This window comes from Bombyx mandarina, chromosome 24 (genome assembly GCF_030267445.1).
Source record: "Bombyx mandarina strain Sakado chromosome 24, ASM3026744v2".
In the NCBI taxonomy this organism is placed as follows: Eukaryota; Metazoa; Arthropoda; class Insecta; order Lepidoptera; family Bombycidae; genus Bombyx; species Bombyx mandarina.
The window spans coordinates 11714458-11730581 of NC_143230.1; the positions used below are offsets into that span (position 1 = coordinate 11714458).

At 42.3% G+C, this 16124-nt stretch overlaps 1 protein-coding gene across 1 annotated transcript in view; it reads left to right on the top strand.

Annotated features, from left to right (window-relative positions):
* Positions 1-2193: 2193 nt before the first annotated feature.
* Positions 2194-16124, top strand: part of kst (spectrin beta chain, non-erythrocytic 5 kst) — a 113890-nt gene continuing 99959 nt past the window's right edge. The window contains 7 exon segments of the mRNA XM_089737911.1: positions 2194-2442; positions 4530-4702; positions 7265-7432; positions 12281-12397; positions 13379-13536; positions 14075-14190; positions 15152-15264. Of these exon segments, the coding sequence (XP_089594037.1) occupies positions 2376-2442; positions 4530-4702; positions 7265-7432; positions 12281-12397; positions 13379-13536; positions 14075-14190; positions 15152-15264 (912 nt within the window). The 5' untranslated portion in view covers positions 2194-2375.

Here is a 16124-nt window from a genome sequence, read left to right on the forward strand (position 1 = left end):
TGCGTAATCACTGGTGGTAGGACGTCTTGGGAGTCCGCACGGGTAGGTACCACCACCCCGCCTATTTCCGCCGTGAAGCAGTAATGCGTTTCGGCTTAAAGGGTGGGGCAGCCGTTGTGACTATACTTGAGACCTTAGAACTTATATCTCAAGATGGGTGGCGCGTTTACGTTGTAGATGTCTATGGGCTCCGGTAACCACTTAACACCAGGTGGGCCATGAGCTCGTCCACAGATTTAACCAATAAAAACAAAAAACACTAAATGAAATGTAAGAATTCTATCATCTCATGTCATCTCTCTAAACGAGAAAGAGGTCGACCGAAGAAGACATGGATGGAGTGTGTGAATGACGATATGAGAGAGAGAGGAGTGAGTGTTGAGCTGACGGCTGATAGAAGAGAATGAAAGAGAAAAATTCGCTGTGCCGACCCCACCTAGCGTGATAAGGTGGAAACAAAGAAGAAGAAAATAATTCTATCATTCCTCATCCAAACTAATCACTAATCACAATGTTTCACGTCATATGTTAGCTATTAATACATCCAATCAAAAATTGGTATTACGTGTTTTGTATAATTGTTTAGAGTCATCGAAGTATAGAGGCGGATCACTTCGCATCCACTAACGGTGCTTTTAGGTACCTCAAGCACCGGTCATCGTTCTCGTCGAACCCATCGCTTGCGACGAAGGGCTCGACGAGTAAATTAATCCACAGACACAGCCCACTGAGTTTCTCGCCGGATCTTCTCAGTGGGTCGCATTTCCGATCCGGCGGTAGATTCTGCGAAGCACGGCTCTTGCTAGGGTTCATGTTAGCAACGTCGTCAGATTTGAGCCCCGCGAGCTCACCTACTAGTTAAGGTTACGCTGAAATAGCCTCTCAAGACTATCAGCTTAGGTAGGAAAAAAAAGGTCACTTCGCATTAGATGGACCGAAAACTCGTGCACCCATCGATAGCGATAAAATAACTTAGGGTTTTTTTGTAATGAAACGCGCGCTGCTTTAAACAATATGGCCGCTTCTGCCGGCGACCGTTATTTGACATGAGCGCGATAATTAATCCGTGACCGTTTACAAGCCGTAACGAAATAACTATTATATTATTAAAACTTTTGCCCGCGACTTAGTCCGCGTGGAATAGTTCACAAATAATGCTTTATTTTAGAACGAATTTGGTTAGCATAAAAAACGTTATAGTGAGCCAACCTTAACAGACATATGCTGTCGCGTACTATTTTTTAGATCTTTTAAAGGGGAACAATTCCGTCATACATTATTCTAGCCAAACTTTAACCATTACTGCAGCGCACGCAGCGGAAGCTCTCAAAAGGGAAAAAAAAACGATTTTGAGACAGTCTTTATTGGTGCTCCACCTGCATTGGTCTTAGTGTGATGTTATACAGCCTATAGCCTTCCTCGATAAATGGGCTATCTGACACTGAAAGAATTCTTCAAATCGGACCAGTAGTTCCTGAGATTAGCGCGCTCAAACAAACAAACTCTTCAGCTTTATAATATTAGTATAGATTTAGACGCCGACCTGAACGATGGACGAGCTGTAATTTTTTTTATTTCTTCGATGGGTGGACGAGCTCACAGCCCACCTGTTGTTAAGTGGTTACTTGAGCCCATATAGACCTTTACGACGTGAGCCCTTTCACCGGATTTAAGCAATAAAAAATAAATTAAAATTCTCTAACATCAAGAGACGTCTGAGTAACTTGAAAATTTACACACGCATTACCTAGCTACAATGACGATACAATAGTTTGATTATTTTGGTTTTAATAACCTTTATTTTTAATTCGACTTCAAATTCGACACCAAACGGCCGTCTGGTGTAGTGGTAAGTGACATGGTCACTACACAAGGGGGTCGCGGGTTCGAATCCCGCCAAGGGAAGATATTTGTATGATAAATATATAGGTATTTTCCAGGGTTATGGATGTATATTAAATATATATACGTGTATAATAAAAATCTTACATTTATTTCCGTTATCTGGTACCTGTAACACAAGTTCTTTACCAAGTTATCACGGGACCAGTTAACGTGGCGTGATTGTTAGTAAAATATTTATTTATTATTTATTTATTTATTTATTATTTATTTACATTCAATTAGGTTCTTTTTACGTTTTAAATTGCACCTATTATCGATAGTCAGTTAATAATTTTATTGTGTTTTAAGACATCTTGTGTATACAAAAGAAGTTAATAGTGTGTGGATTGTCTTCAAATAAAACTTGGAATACCCCTTCAATACTTACAACGTAAAAACAGTTAAAAACAAAAAAAAAGTACTACCAACAAAAGGATCAGTGTTAGAAGTGACAGTGACAGTGACAGTGTCACGAAACGGATGTGACAAAAATGCAGAGACAGTTGAGCAATGTCAGTTTTCATTCTTACCAGGACTACCAACCTAGCAGGCGTTATGGTAAGTATCCCCGGAAATCAGTTCAACTGATCTGACCTGATTCTTATGCTCCCGGTATTCATCAGGCGAGACTTATAATAATACTAGTTATACCCGCCCGCTTCCCTGGGCATTTAGAATTAACATTATTATTTCTCACCCCCACAAAGATTCTCATCATTAACGCCCCCGCAACTGGTGTAGGGAGTCCAAAACTCATATAAATATTAGTCTATCCATTAAGTACATGTATTTTCTACATGAATACCAAGTTTCAAGTCAATCGGATGCATGGTTCAGTAGTTATAACGGAACATCCGTAAAAACCTCTGTAGATTTATATATTAGTATAGAATGTATAGATGTTTAAGTAACTAGCAACCCACAATTTATCATTGATTATCAAAATGAGATAGCAGATTTTTTTCCTACTTACTTGACAGTTATCGTTATATTTTTAGTAATTCAAATTATATCTTTATAAATTATAGCTTATGTATTATATTATTGTGATGTGTCACCTATATTATTGTAAAATTTTGCCACTTCGACAAAGCGGTACGACACGAGAACCCTCTCATCGTGGCCGCCGGTAACTACATTCCCGATCCTGCGGACAGAATGGAAAGCAGTCAACGTCGGCCAAAACACGTCATTTCGGATCCTCCCGATCCACTAACGGTGCTTCTAGGTACCTCAAGCACCGGGCATCGTTCTCGTCGAACCCGTCGCTTGCGACGAAGGGCTCCACGAGTAAATTAACCCTCAGACACAGCCCACTGAGTTTCTCGCCGGATCTTCTCAGTGGGTCGCGTTTCCGATCCGGTGGTAGATTCTGCGAAGCACGACTCTTGCTAGGGTTCGTGTTAGCAACTTCGTCAGTTTTGAGCCCCGTGAGCTCACCTACTAGTTAAGATTACGCTGGAATAGCCTCTGAAGGCTACCAGCTTAGGTAGGTTTAAAAAAAAAAAAGTAAAGTTTCGGCAAAATCAATTCAGTAGTTTTTGCGTGAAAGAGTAACAAACATATATCCATACATACTTAGGCAGCGGCTTGGCTCTGCCCCTGGCATTGCTGGCGTCCATGAGCGACGGTGACCACTTACCATCAGGTGGGCCGTGTGCTCGTCTGCCTACAATGGCAATAAAAAAAAACATACAAACATTCGCGTTTATAATATTAGTAGGATTATATACATTTAAGTAATAACTGGAAATAGAGTGACTCAAGAAAGACGTAAGCGGAAAAGGTTTAAGGAGGCCTTTGTCGATTGGCATACAGATCTGCAGAAAATAAGTAAAATTCAAATAATAGGCTAGATTAAGGTTTACATTCAGATTTAAGTTTTCTACATATTATATTTAGTCATATAATTGTAATATGGATCTGAATATAAGGCTATTCAATTCAATAAATGGAAGCAAACCACGACCGGTCATCCGGCCTCAAATTAGGATTCCTTGTGTTATTGGTACCATAGACTGACATACATACTTATATACGCTTAAATATATACACATATAGCTAATAAATAACCAAACAAAGATCAAACAAACGTGTTCATCACACGAATGTTTGCCCGACGCGAGAATCGAACCCAGGACCCTAGGCGCGACAGTCAGAGCCGCTAACCACTGCACCATCGCGTCAATATACGTATACATTGTATTTGAACCTTGAGGAATACCTCTTGACTCAATTACCTTTTCAATCTGTAACTAAGACTCAAAGTTAGTAGTCCTCATCGGGGTAGTTGGGAGAAGAAGGCTGAGCCAGGAGGGAGAATGATTGCTAATAATTGTCACGGGGTAGTCAAATAACTCAAGGGTAGCTGCTTTGCGAGCGCATTTATCCCCGGATCAGACTCAATCCGCTGAGAAGATCCTGAGAGGAAGTCAGCGCGCTGATAATACGCATCTATAGTAGCAGTACATCCCCTTAAATCTTCCCAAATTCTACCCGATTACTGAATCTAACGTGCCTATTCCTAAATAGCATTATTAGTTTTTGTTCTGTTTGAATCGTACGGCTATTCGATATTCATTCTAGAAGATTCTTATTGAGTAGTCGTATGAACTAACTTTAAGGTCTCTCTTTTTCTTCCCCAGGGCCGCAGTATGAGCCTGGAGGCTACGCCACGGTAGTACAGCAACGTACCAACATGACCCAGAGGGAGGACGCCCTCAAGTTCGAGCAGGGCCGCATCAAGGCCCTGCAGGAGGAGAGGTTGCACATCCAGAAGAAAACCTTCACGAAATGGATAAATTCGTTCCTGCAGAAGGTCAGTATGTCGCTAAAACGTCAAGGTAACTAACTGGTGGTAGGACCTCTTGTGAGTCCGCGCGGGTAGGTACCACCGCCCTGCCTATTTCTGCCGTGAAGCAGTAATGCGTTTCGGTCTGAAGGGAGGGGCAGCCGTTGTAACTATACTGAGATCTTAGAACTTATATCTCAAGGTGGGTGGCGCATTTACGTTATAGATGTCTATGGGCTCCAGTAACCACTTAACATTAGGTAGGCTGTGAGCTCGTCCGCCCATCAAAACAATAAAAAAAAAAAGGTCGCGACCCGTGGGACAATGGCATTGTATTACATGCAACTGAAGATAACAAAAAAAAACACGAAACATTCGGCCGGTGTCCCATTTCACGTTACTCTCTCAACTCTGGCGAATCCGGCTTTTGTTCAGTATTTTCGGCCCATGGACGCAGCGAAGCCAAGGTATTGTTACACGGTACTAACTGCCTACCTCACGAAGGTAGATTTTTTTGAAATGCCATGGAGGAGAGATTCTCAAATGCTAAGGTCCTTTACGAAAACGCCTATGAATCAAAGACATATGCTGTTTCCGGGACGCAGTACCCTTAAAATCCCAAGGGGGAATGAATATGCGCTTTAGAGCCACAAGGAAGGCTTTCGGGAAATGCCATGGAGGTGATATTTTCAAATGCAAAAGTCCTTTAAGAAAACGCCTTTGAACCAAAGAGATTTATGCAATTTCCTAGATGTCTTCTTCTTCTCAGTCGTACACTCCTGGCAGAGTGGTCGCGGTTACGTATGTCTTAATGTTTAGTTGCGGCTTTTGAGAGGCTTCTCCATCTCTCTCTATTTGTGGCGGTACGTGTACACTCAGTAAGGGAACACTTCGTAGATAACTTAACCAAGTTTGTCCACCCAAAATCCCAAGGTTGCGCTCTGGACTACAAATTTCTCTGCTATCTACCAGTATAACTCTTGTATTAACACATTGATATGCTAAAGCAAAGTCACTTACTCCTTATTTTCATGTCATGTGGTTAAAGCAAAGTTTTTTATTTTTTTATTGCTTAGATGGGTGGACGAGCTCACAGGCCACCTGGTACTAAGTGGTTACTGGAGCCCATAGATATCTACAACGTAAATGCGCCACCCACCTTGAGATATAGCTTCTAAGGTCTCAGTATAGTTACAACGGCTGCCCCGCCCTTCAAGCCGAAACGCGTTGCTGCTTCACGGCAAAAATAGGCGGGTTAGTGGTACCTACCCGTGCGGACTCACAAGAGGTCCTACCACCAGTGAACTTAGTCACTTACTCCTTATTTCCATGTCGTATAAACCTTCAGGCTGGGCCACAAGAACCCTATGCACCAATATTTTGAAGTAAAATGGTTATTTTAACTGCAACGCATTTAAAAACAACGCGTCCTCAACGAAATTATCAGTTATCATTCTATTTATACGTTAATTAGTCATTCTCGTGGTGTCTGCTTTAACTGGTTTTCAGATGATGTCATACCAGTTAATGACTTGCGTACAAAACTATGTTCGAGGAGGAGGTTTTTTGTTTGCTTTGATTGTGCTCGCAGGATCGTAGAGTTTAGGGGTCATAGGCCGCTGGTCACTTGGGACAAGTGTCGAAGTTGAAGTTACATGTATAAGGGCTGATCTAGCCTGGTAAAGGGGAGGGAGTGGTAGTAACTCGTATGGCCTCTGCGTGCTTATATTTCAACAAGTAATTGCGTGTTTTTTATTTAAAAAAAAACACGTGTGGCACTCGGGGACTGCCGCGGTAAAGCTATTGCATAGCGTTTTTATCAATTTACGCAATTATAATTTAATATTAAAACAATAATAGAATAAGACCACGCTATATATTTTATAACCATTAACAAAAGCAAAACATTAACTGTCCCCTTCACACTCATAAGCTATACCGCGCGAGAGAGAGATGGGCAGACTTTTCATGATGCGCATGCAGTGCGACGTCACGCCGCGCGTTTATTCCCAAACACTACGAAAGTGCAACGTGTTAATGTGTTGAATGCGAGTTACATGGTAGGCTGAGTGGGGGTGTTAGGTTTTATTTTCGTTACGGAATTTTTTGATTCGGTCGCCGCCCTCAAAGCCCGCGATAAAAGCTACGCAATAGCTTCAAAATGTATTAATTTACGAGTCTGTGTATGAACAATAGACGCACGCAATGAACTCCTTTCGTTAAATCCTGGTGGTACTGGTGTTAGGACCTCTTGTGAGTCCGCAAGGGTAGGTACCACCACCTTGCCTATTTCTGCCGTGATGCAGTAATGCGTTTCGGTTTGAAGGGTGGAGCAGCCGTTGTAACTATACTGAGACCTTAGAACTGATATCTCAAGGTGGGTGGCGCATTTACATTGTAGATGTCTATGGGCTCCGGTAACCACTTAACATCAGGTGGGCTTTGAGCTCGGCCACCCATCTAAGCAAAAAAAAGTCCCTTTCTTAATCAAAAAACCAGATTTGCTGTTTACCGAAATGTCCCGACTCAAACCCGATGTCACAATTTAACGAAGATAATGTCGTATTCTAAATGTTCATCTCGTTCCAGGCCCGGATGGAGGTGGAGGATCTATTTGTGGATTTGGCTGACGGGCGGCGCCTCCTCAAACTCCTGGAGATCATCAGCGGGGAGCGTCTGCCGCGACCCAACACCGGCAGGATGAGGGTCCACAAAATCGAAAACGTCAACAAAAGCTTGAGTTTCTTACACACAAAGGTGGGTTGTTATCTATTGTCTAGATGGATGGACGAGCTCTCGGCCCGCCTGGCGTTAAGTGGTTACCGAAGTCCGTAGACATCTACAACGTAAACGCCGTCACGTACCTTGAGATATGAATTGTAAGATCTCAGTTTTAACAATACAACGGTTGCCCCGCTCTTCACACCGTATTACTGCTTCACGGCAGAAATAGGTAGGGCGGTGGTACCTACCCAGGCGGGCTCAAAAGACGTCCTACCACCAGTGAAGATACATGGAATTAGTAGTCATATGGTAGTTTCCTGCAGATTCTTCTCAGTGCTGAGGCTGGGTATCGAATCAATGTTAAAACTCTCATACTATTAGTATTTATTACAGGTATTTAAAGGCATAATTAAACATAGTTAATACTAATTTTATATTATGTTTTTTTTTCTTTTTCTTATTGCTTAGATGGGTGGACGAGCTCACAGCCTACCTGTTAAGTGGTTACTGGAGCCCATAGACATCTACAACGTAAATGCGCCACCCACCTTGAGATATGATTTCTAAGGCCTCAATATAGTTACAACGGCTGCCCCACCCTTCAAGCACGCATTATTACTTCACGGCAGAAATGGGCAAGGCAGTGGCACCTATCCGTGCGGACTCACAAGAGGTCTTACCACCAGTAATTCCGCAAATAATCATTTTGCGGGTTTGATTTTTATTACACGATGTTATTCCTTCACCGTGGAAGTCAATCGTGAACATTTGTTGAGTACGTATTTCATTAGAAAAATTGGTACCAGCCTGTGGGATTCGAAAACCGCTGCATCGCTACATAGGAACGCACCGGACGTCTTATCCTTTAGGCCGCGACGACTTCAATGTCCGAAGCCCGTCCTCTTCCATTCGATGGCTCATTGCTGGGCATCGCGATGCGCCCGCTGACAACTTTTCTTGTGATCTGTAGCCACTTATACCGGTCAGGACACAGTGAGGTGCGTCGCCCAGTCTTGTATCCAGATGCTCTGACACTTCATCACTCCATCGGTTGTGGGGTCCGACCTCTGGTTTTTTTAAAAAAATTTTTATCGCTTAGGTGGGTTGATGAGCTCACAGCCCACCTGGTGTTAAGTGGTTTCTGGAGCCCATAGACATCTACGACGTAAATGCGCCACCCACCTTGAGATATAAGTTCCAAGATCTCCGTATAGTTACAACGGCTGCCCCGCCCTTCAAACCGAAACGCATTACTGCTTCACGGCGGAAATAGGCAGGGTGGTGGTACCTACCCGCGCGGACTCACAAGAGGTCCTACCACCAGTAAAAAATGGATCGTCTTCCATTCATTTTACCCATCTATGAGTCTCTCCAGGTTGTCAGAGGGTTTTCTTGCTATACGACCAGAATATCATGTCCGATGCTGTCACGGTTTCCGTGGTGACGGACGAAGGATTGAATCAAACCTCAAAACTGATTTTAATCATTCGATTATTTAAATTTACATTTCTTTTAGCCTAAAGGATAAGACGTCCGGTGCATTCGTATCTAGCGATTGCACCGGTGTTCGAATCCCGCAGGAGTTACCAATATCCTTAATGAAATACGTACTTTTGGGAGGTTTAAACGACAAAGGGAAGATCTTCCACCGAGCGGGTGATATTGCTCTGTGGACCGACGGTCCGAATGTTATTGTTCGCTTTTATTGCTTAGATGTGTGGCCGAGCTCACAGCCCACCTGGTGTTAAGTGGTTACTGGAGCCCATAGACATCTACAACGCAAACATACTTAACAAATGCTCACGATTGACTTCCACGGTGAAGGAATAACATCGTGTAATAAAAATCAAACCCGCAAAATTATAATTCGCGTAATTACTGGTGGTAGGACCTCTTTTACTCATCTAAGCAATAAGAAGTAAAAAAAAAGGGTTTTTTTTGTAACAGATTGTAGATTCGTTGTTACGAGCAACATTCTAATGCAATGTATAAAGAGACGTGCGAAATACAAGGCGTCGCCTCACGTAGATAAAAATCGTTGATACGATAAAGCTATTTACGATAAAATTACATTCCAGTATCACATCGTTATGTAAGCTTGTATACCGCGGAACCACCAGTCGCGTCATATCTATATATTAATACGTGAAGCAAAAACTTTGTGTATCCCTTTTTACGAAAATTGCGCGGACTGAGGAGTATGAAATTTTCCACACTTATAGAGAATATAGAGAAGAAGTGCACAATGCTAATTTTTTTTTTAAATAATGCATAAAAGATACATTAAATCAATAAAGAAAACATTACACACACCCTTCTTTTTACATAAAAAATATCATTACACACACTACATACCATGTATTTGACGCACACACGCATGCATACTATTTATTGTCAAACTTTTGTTCTTGACGTCTGTGGTCAACTTGAGAATAGATTAGTAAACGTACTCGTCGAACTCGACAAAGAGGTCGACGTGCAACCTAACCCATGCATCAGCCCGCTGAGTTTCTCGCCGGATCTTCTCAGTGGGTCGCGATTCCGATCCGGTAGTAGATTCATTCGCGAAGCAATTGCTCTTGAGTTGTTAGGTCTCCTTCGGAGGCGCTCGGGCAGTTGTTAGCAAATCCCACCCCTCCTGGCTGAGCTTTTGCTCGCCCACCTGTCCTGGTGAAGCTGGAAAGGCCTCCGGGCCACCAGTAATCTTTCAATCATAAAAAAAAATAAAAAACAAAATGTGTGCAATTTTACACGTGGTAGAAGTGAAACCTTCCAAAATTAAAATACAATTATCCTAAACGTCTTAAGTATATGTAAAATTTTGTCATTAGTAAATAATTGTAAGGTAGCGCCCTCTGTGAATTGATATTTTAATTTCACGTATAATCCTAAATTAAAATTCACTACAAGAGCTTTCATACACACGTTAGTATTAAAAAATCTCACAGATGGCGCTGTATTAAATAGTATGTATATTTCTGTCTCATTCTTTGCTGGCTTCATCCTGCACATTTTTGTATTTGTGTCTCTTACCTGTCGTTTTTTCCGTTGCATTCGGTTTGAAATCACAACGATTCTAAAGAAGTTTTCACTTCAAAAGATTTAATATTGTTTGTTTTTATTTTTATATTTTTTTATTAATATATTTTTAAAGTGTAGCCTTGGCAAAATTTGTGATTATAGTATGTGTACAAACTTACAATTCCAATTAATTATAGTCGAATTTCGACTACTGCGGGACCTCTAGTACATTTGAATATGCAATTTCGAACATGGCACATGTCGCATATCTTGTCAAATACGTTTTTTCATATACATGTAGTTTTGAGGCTTACCTACACCCATTTTACAATAATTCCAGTAATTTTCAATTGCTAATTAACTCTAAAATATATCTCAAAACTTAATATTTCAAATTTGACACTGCTTTAGAAAATAATCAGTTTTTTTTTTCATTACCTGAACATTTTACATTTTCAGAGATGTGCCCTTTTCGAAATTGCATATTCAATTGTATCTTTAGCGAAAAAATACGCGAATTTATTAAAACCTTAAAGCGATTAACGTCATATCGACTCCCGATCCACTAACGGTGCTTTTAGGTACCACAAGCACCGGTCATCGTTGTCGTCAAACCCGATGCTTGCGACAAAGGGCTCGATGAGTGAATTAACCCACAGGCACAGCCCACTGAGTTTATCGTCGGATCTTCCCAGTGGGTCGCGTTTCCGATCCGGTGGTAGATTCTGCGAAGCACTGCTCTTGCCAAGGCCAGTGTTAGCAACATTCCCGGTTTGAGCCCAGTGAGCTCATCTACTTCTTAAGTCACGCTAGCTTAGCCTCTCAAGGCTATCTGCTTAGGTATAAAAAGTTAATATAAAAAAGGCGAGCTAACTTTTGCACCATTGAATCGGTCATTAAAAACATTACTTTCTCGTCCGTATTCCTGCTACATTGAGTCCAAAGTGAGCGTGACATATAGTCACAACTTATGTATATATTTCTTTTCAACTAAAGAATGCGACTAATCTGTTGTAGGGAAGCCACAGTCTGGGATATGGCTTCTGGTTATTCACCGCGAGCCAGCCAAGCTATGTAATGTAAACATTAAGGATTTTTAAGGAATTACTAACTCTTTTTATTGCTTAGAAGGGTGGACGAGCTCACAGCCCACCTGGTGTTAAGTGGTTAAGCGAGTCGTACTTTGCCCGTCACTGGCTTAAACCATAAAACTAACTAGCGACCCACCCCCGTTTCGCTTCGGAAACTGTAATTTATTATTGATTTTTCCACTATTTAATGGATGTTATCTATACATATAAATAAAATTGGAGTGTCTGTTTGTAGTATTGAAATAACTGCTTTTTACTACATGCATATGAATATATATAAGGTACATACACCAAAATAACATTTTTTACAATTTTTGTCTGTCTGTCTGTTTGTTCCGGCTAATCTCTGGAACGGCTGGACCGATTTTGATGTGACTTTCACTAATAGGTAGCTGATGATATAAAGAGTAATTAGGCTACTTTTTTTAAACTAGCTTCGCCCCGCGGCGTCACCCGCAGCTATTGTCGTACCGCGCGCAACATGGCGGGCTTCGCCTATCAATAATAAAATTTAATGTTTCCGAAGCGAAGCGAGGGCGGGTTATACATATAAACCTTCCTCTTCAATCACTCTATCTAATAAAAAAAACGGCATCAAAATCCGTTGCGTAGTTTTAAAGATTTAAGCATACATAGGGATATAGGGACAGCGAAAGCGACTTTGATTTATACTATGTAGTGATTACAATTCTGAATTTAGCCGAATTCTTAATCAGTAACTGAAAATACTCGATTTTCACATTAAAATTCACAATCGTCCTGATTCCAGGTGCGTTTGGAGTCTATCGGAGCTGAAGACATCGTGGACGGAAACCCTCGACTCATCCTCGGCTTGATCTGGACCATCATCCTGCGTTTCCAAATCCAGGAGATCGAAATCGATGTGGTAACTAGTCATCTATACTAATATTATAAAGAGGAAAGATTTGTTTGTTTGTTTGTCTTGAATAGGCTCCGAAACTACTGAACCGATTTGAAAAATTCTTTCACTGTTCGGAAGCTACACTATTCCCGAGTGACATACCCTAAAATCTTATTTGAAAAAAATTAGGTATCCTTACTAAAACTCCAATAATGTAACCCAAAGTGTAAAATAATGACCTAAAATTAAACTACGACTTTGTAGTACACATTATTATTTACGAATAGTGTTGCGACAGCATATTATGTCTAACTATTGTAGTTATGCCGCAATAAGTGTTCTTTTATTTAAAAAAATAAAACAACGTCAAATATCGTTGAAATTTTTGTTAAAGACCCGAGCGGAGCCGGAGCGGGCCGCTAGTTGCTTTATAATCAGGGATTGCGAATTGAGAAAAACTCACTCCCGGGCGCTATGACATGTCCTTCTTCAGACGAGGCTTGTGGAGAGTACTTAACGGTAGACAGCGGCTTGGCTTTGGCATTGCTGATGTCCAGGGGCGACGGTAACCACTCACCGTCAGGTGGGCCGTATAATAGTTTGCCAACAAAGGCTATAAAAGTCTCACGTCGGAGTAGGCGTAGGTAGTAGTAATTCTTTTTTTTTAATTGCTTAGAATGCGGACGAGGTCACAGCCCATCTGTCGTTAAGTGGTTACTGGAGCCCATAGACGTAAATGTGCCTCTCACGTTGAGACATAAGTTCTAAGGTCTCAGTATAGTTACCACGGCTACCCCACCCTTCAAACCGAAACGCATTACTGCTTCACGGCAGAAATAGGCAGGGTGGTGGTACCTACCCGCGCCGACTCACAAGAGGTCCTACCACCAGTGACAATAAAGTAAATTCATTTTTAAACGAATCCTACTAAAATCCTCGTGTTTCTTAGACTGTAATGCTTAGTCCTAAGTTTCTTGAGGGTTTCACGGAAACATATCTCAACAGGACGAAGAGAACGAGTCTTCCGAGAAGAAATCCGCCAAAGACGCCTTGCTGCTGTGGTGCCAACGCAAGACGAGTGGCTACCACGGAGTCCACATTCACAATTTCACTGACTCGTGGAGATCCGGGCTGGGTTTCAACGCGCTCATACATGCTCACAGGTGAAGACTTCCTTTCAGCTTTTATTTTTATTTTTTTATTGCTCAAGTTGGTCGACGAGCTCACAGCCCACCTGGTGTTAAGTGGTTACTGGAGCCCATAGACATCCACAATGTAAATGCGCCACCCACCTCGAGATATACATTCTAAGGTCTCCGTATAGTTACAGCGGCTGCCCCACCCTTCAAACCGAAACGCTTTACGGCTTCACGGCAGAAATAGGCAGAGTGGTGGTACCTACCCGTGCGGACTCACAAGAGGTCCTACCACCAGTAATTACGCAAATTACAATTTTGCTGATTTCATTTTTATTACACGATGTTATTCCTTCACCGTGGAAGTCAATCGTGAACATTTGTTGAGTAAGTATTACATTAGAAAAATTGGTACTCGCCTGCGGGATTCGAACACCGGTGCTTCGCTACATACGAACGCATCGGACGTCTTATCCTTTAGGCCACCACGACTTTTCACCTCTTGATATGTTCTTCTATGATGGCAGTCAAAACTTGCAAATAACGATCCAGCTCATCTTTCCAGGCCCGACCTCTTCCGCTGGACCGAGGTGCCGGTCGCTGACCACGTGGAAACCCTCAACCACGCCTTCGACGTCGCCCACAAGCACCTCGGCATCCCCAAACTCCTGGACGCTGAAGGTAAACATCTAATTTACTAAGCCACTTACCCTGCATATATTTTACAATGTAAAGAACAACTGAACGCTAAGTGAGAGTTTTTAACGTTTTCGATAGCGTAAAAGTTAACTTAAATTAGTATGCAGTTTATATATTATATTTATATACGTTGGTCTTCTCTATCTTCTTGTACGGGGTGGAGACTTGGTGTCTCAGGAAAGAGGAACGCAAAAAGATCGAGGCCTTTGAAATGTATTGCTGGAGAAAGCTGCTACGCATTCCTTGGACAGCTATGAGAACCAATGTCTCCATCCTCGAAGAGCTGAGGGTCACCAAGCGCCTGCCGACTATGTGCCAGGAAAGGATCCGGAGTTTCTTTGGGCACATAATGCGATCCTCATTGCACAGCCTGGAGAAACTCATCATTATCGGACAAATGGAGGGGAAGCGCGCTAGAGGAAGAGCGCCAGCTAGATGGGTGGACCAACTCAAGGAGGTGACTGGAGGCCAGATACAGGGAGCGGTACATATGGCGCAGAACCGGACCGAGTGGAGCAGATTGACATACAGTCACGATCCTCAGCATTGAGGGAACGACCAGAAAGAAAGAATAGCGCCCCTAGCGGCAAATGTAGGCAATAATTCCAACTGCATAAAAACTTCAGTTAACTCTTACGCTATCTAGAACGTTAAAAAACTTGCTACATATATCGATAATAGATACCTAGATAAAGAGTTACAAGACCTCTTGTGAGTCCGCACCGCCCCGTCTATTTCTGCCGTGAAGCAGTAATGCGTTTCGGCTTGAAGGGTGGGGCAGCCGTTGTAACTATACTGAGACCTTAGAACATATATCTCAAGGTGGTTGGCGCATTTACGCTTAAGATGCCTATGGGCTCCGGTAACCACTTTACACCAGGTGGTCTGTGAGCTCGTCCACCCATCTAAGCAATAAAAAAATATGTTTTTTTTTTGTCATCAGATGTGGACACGACCAGGCCTGATGAGAAATCGGTGATGACGTACGTGGCGAGCTATTATCACACGTTCGCTCGTATGAAGAATGAACAGAAGAGTGGTAGGAGAATTGCTAATGTGAGTATTTATTTGCACTGCTGCGCTGTCGATGGAGGGAGGAAATGATTTTCGAACCCATCTCTAATATTTTTATGCGGGTACTAGTAACGCCATTTTTCATCGAATAGTAGAAACCGATATTGAGACTACTAGTAGTGTCGGAGAGAGTAACGCCATCTATTGTCTAATAGCTTAAAGGAAATAATACCATTCCCGATCCTGCGGACAGAATGAAAAGCAGTCGACGTCGCCCAAAACACGTCATTTCGGATCCTCCCGATCCACTAACGGTGCTTTTAGGTACCTCAAGCACCGGTCATCGTTCTGGTCGAACCCGTCGCTTGCGACGAAGGGCTCGACGAGTAAATTAATCCACAGGCACAGCCCACTGAGTTTCTCGCCGGATCTTCTCAGTGGGTCGCGTTTCCGATCCGGTTGTAGATTCTGCGAAGCACTGCTCTTGCTAGGGTTCGTGTTAGCAACGTCGTCAGGTTTGAGCCCCGTGAGCTCACCTACTAGTTAAGGTTACGCTGAAATAGCCTCTCAAGGCTCAAGGCTCTCAGCTTAGGTAGGAAAAAAAAAAAGAAATAATACCAACGGAATGGTTTGCGAAAATTATAGACATGTCGGGTCGCAGAGACGACATGAAAGTAGTTAGCAATCAGTTTCACTCGAAGCGAATTACTATTTCTGACTTTTCTAATTCATGAATGATTTACATCCGTCGACATTAGACACTATGGATAGTACCGGCCTTGGCTTAGAAGACGCTACTGTCTACCCTACTTTAAATCTTTTACTTACTTACCCCACTCTCGAGAAGAGACCAGGGGTTACTCAGCACAGCCAATTAAAGCTGCTTCATACGACCCGCCACC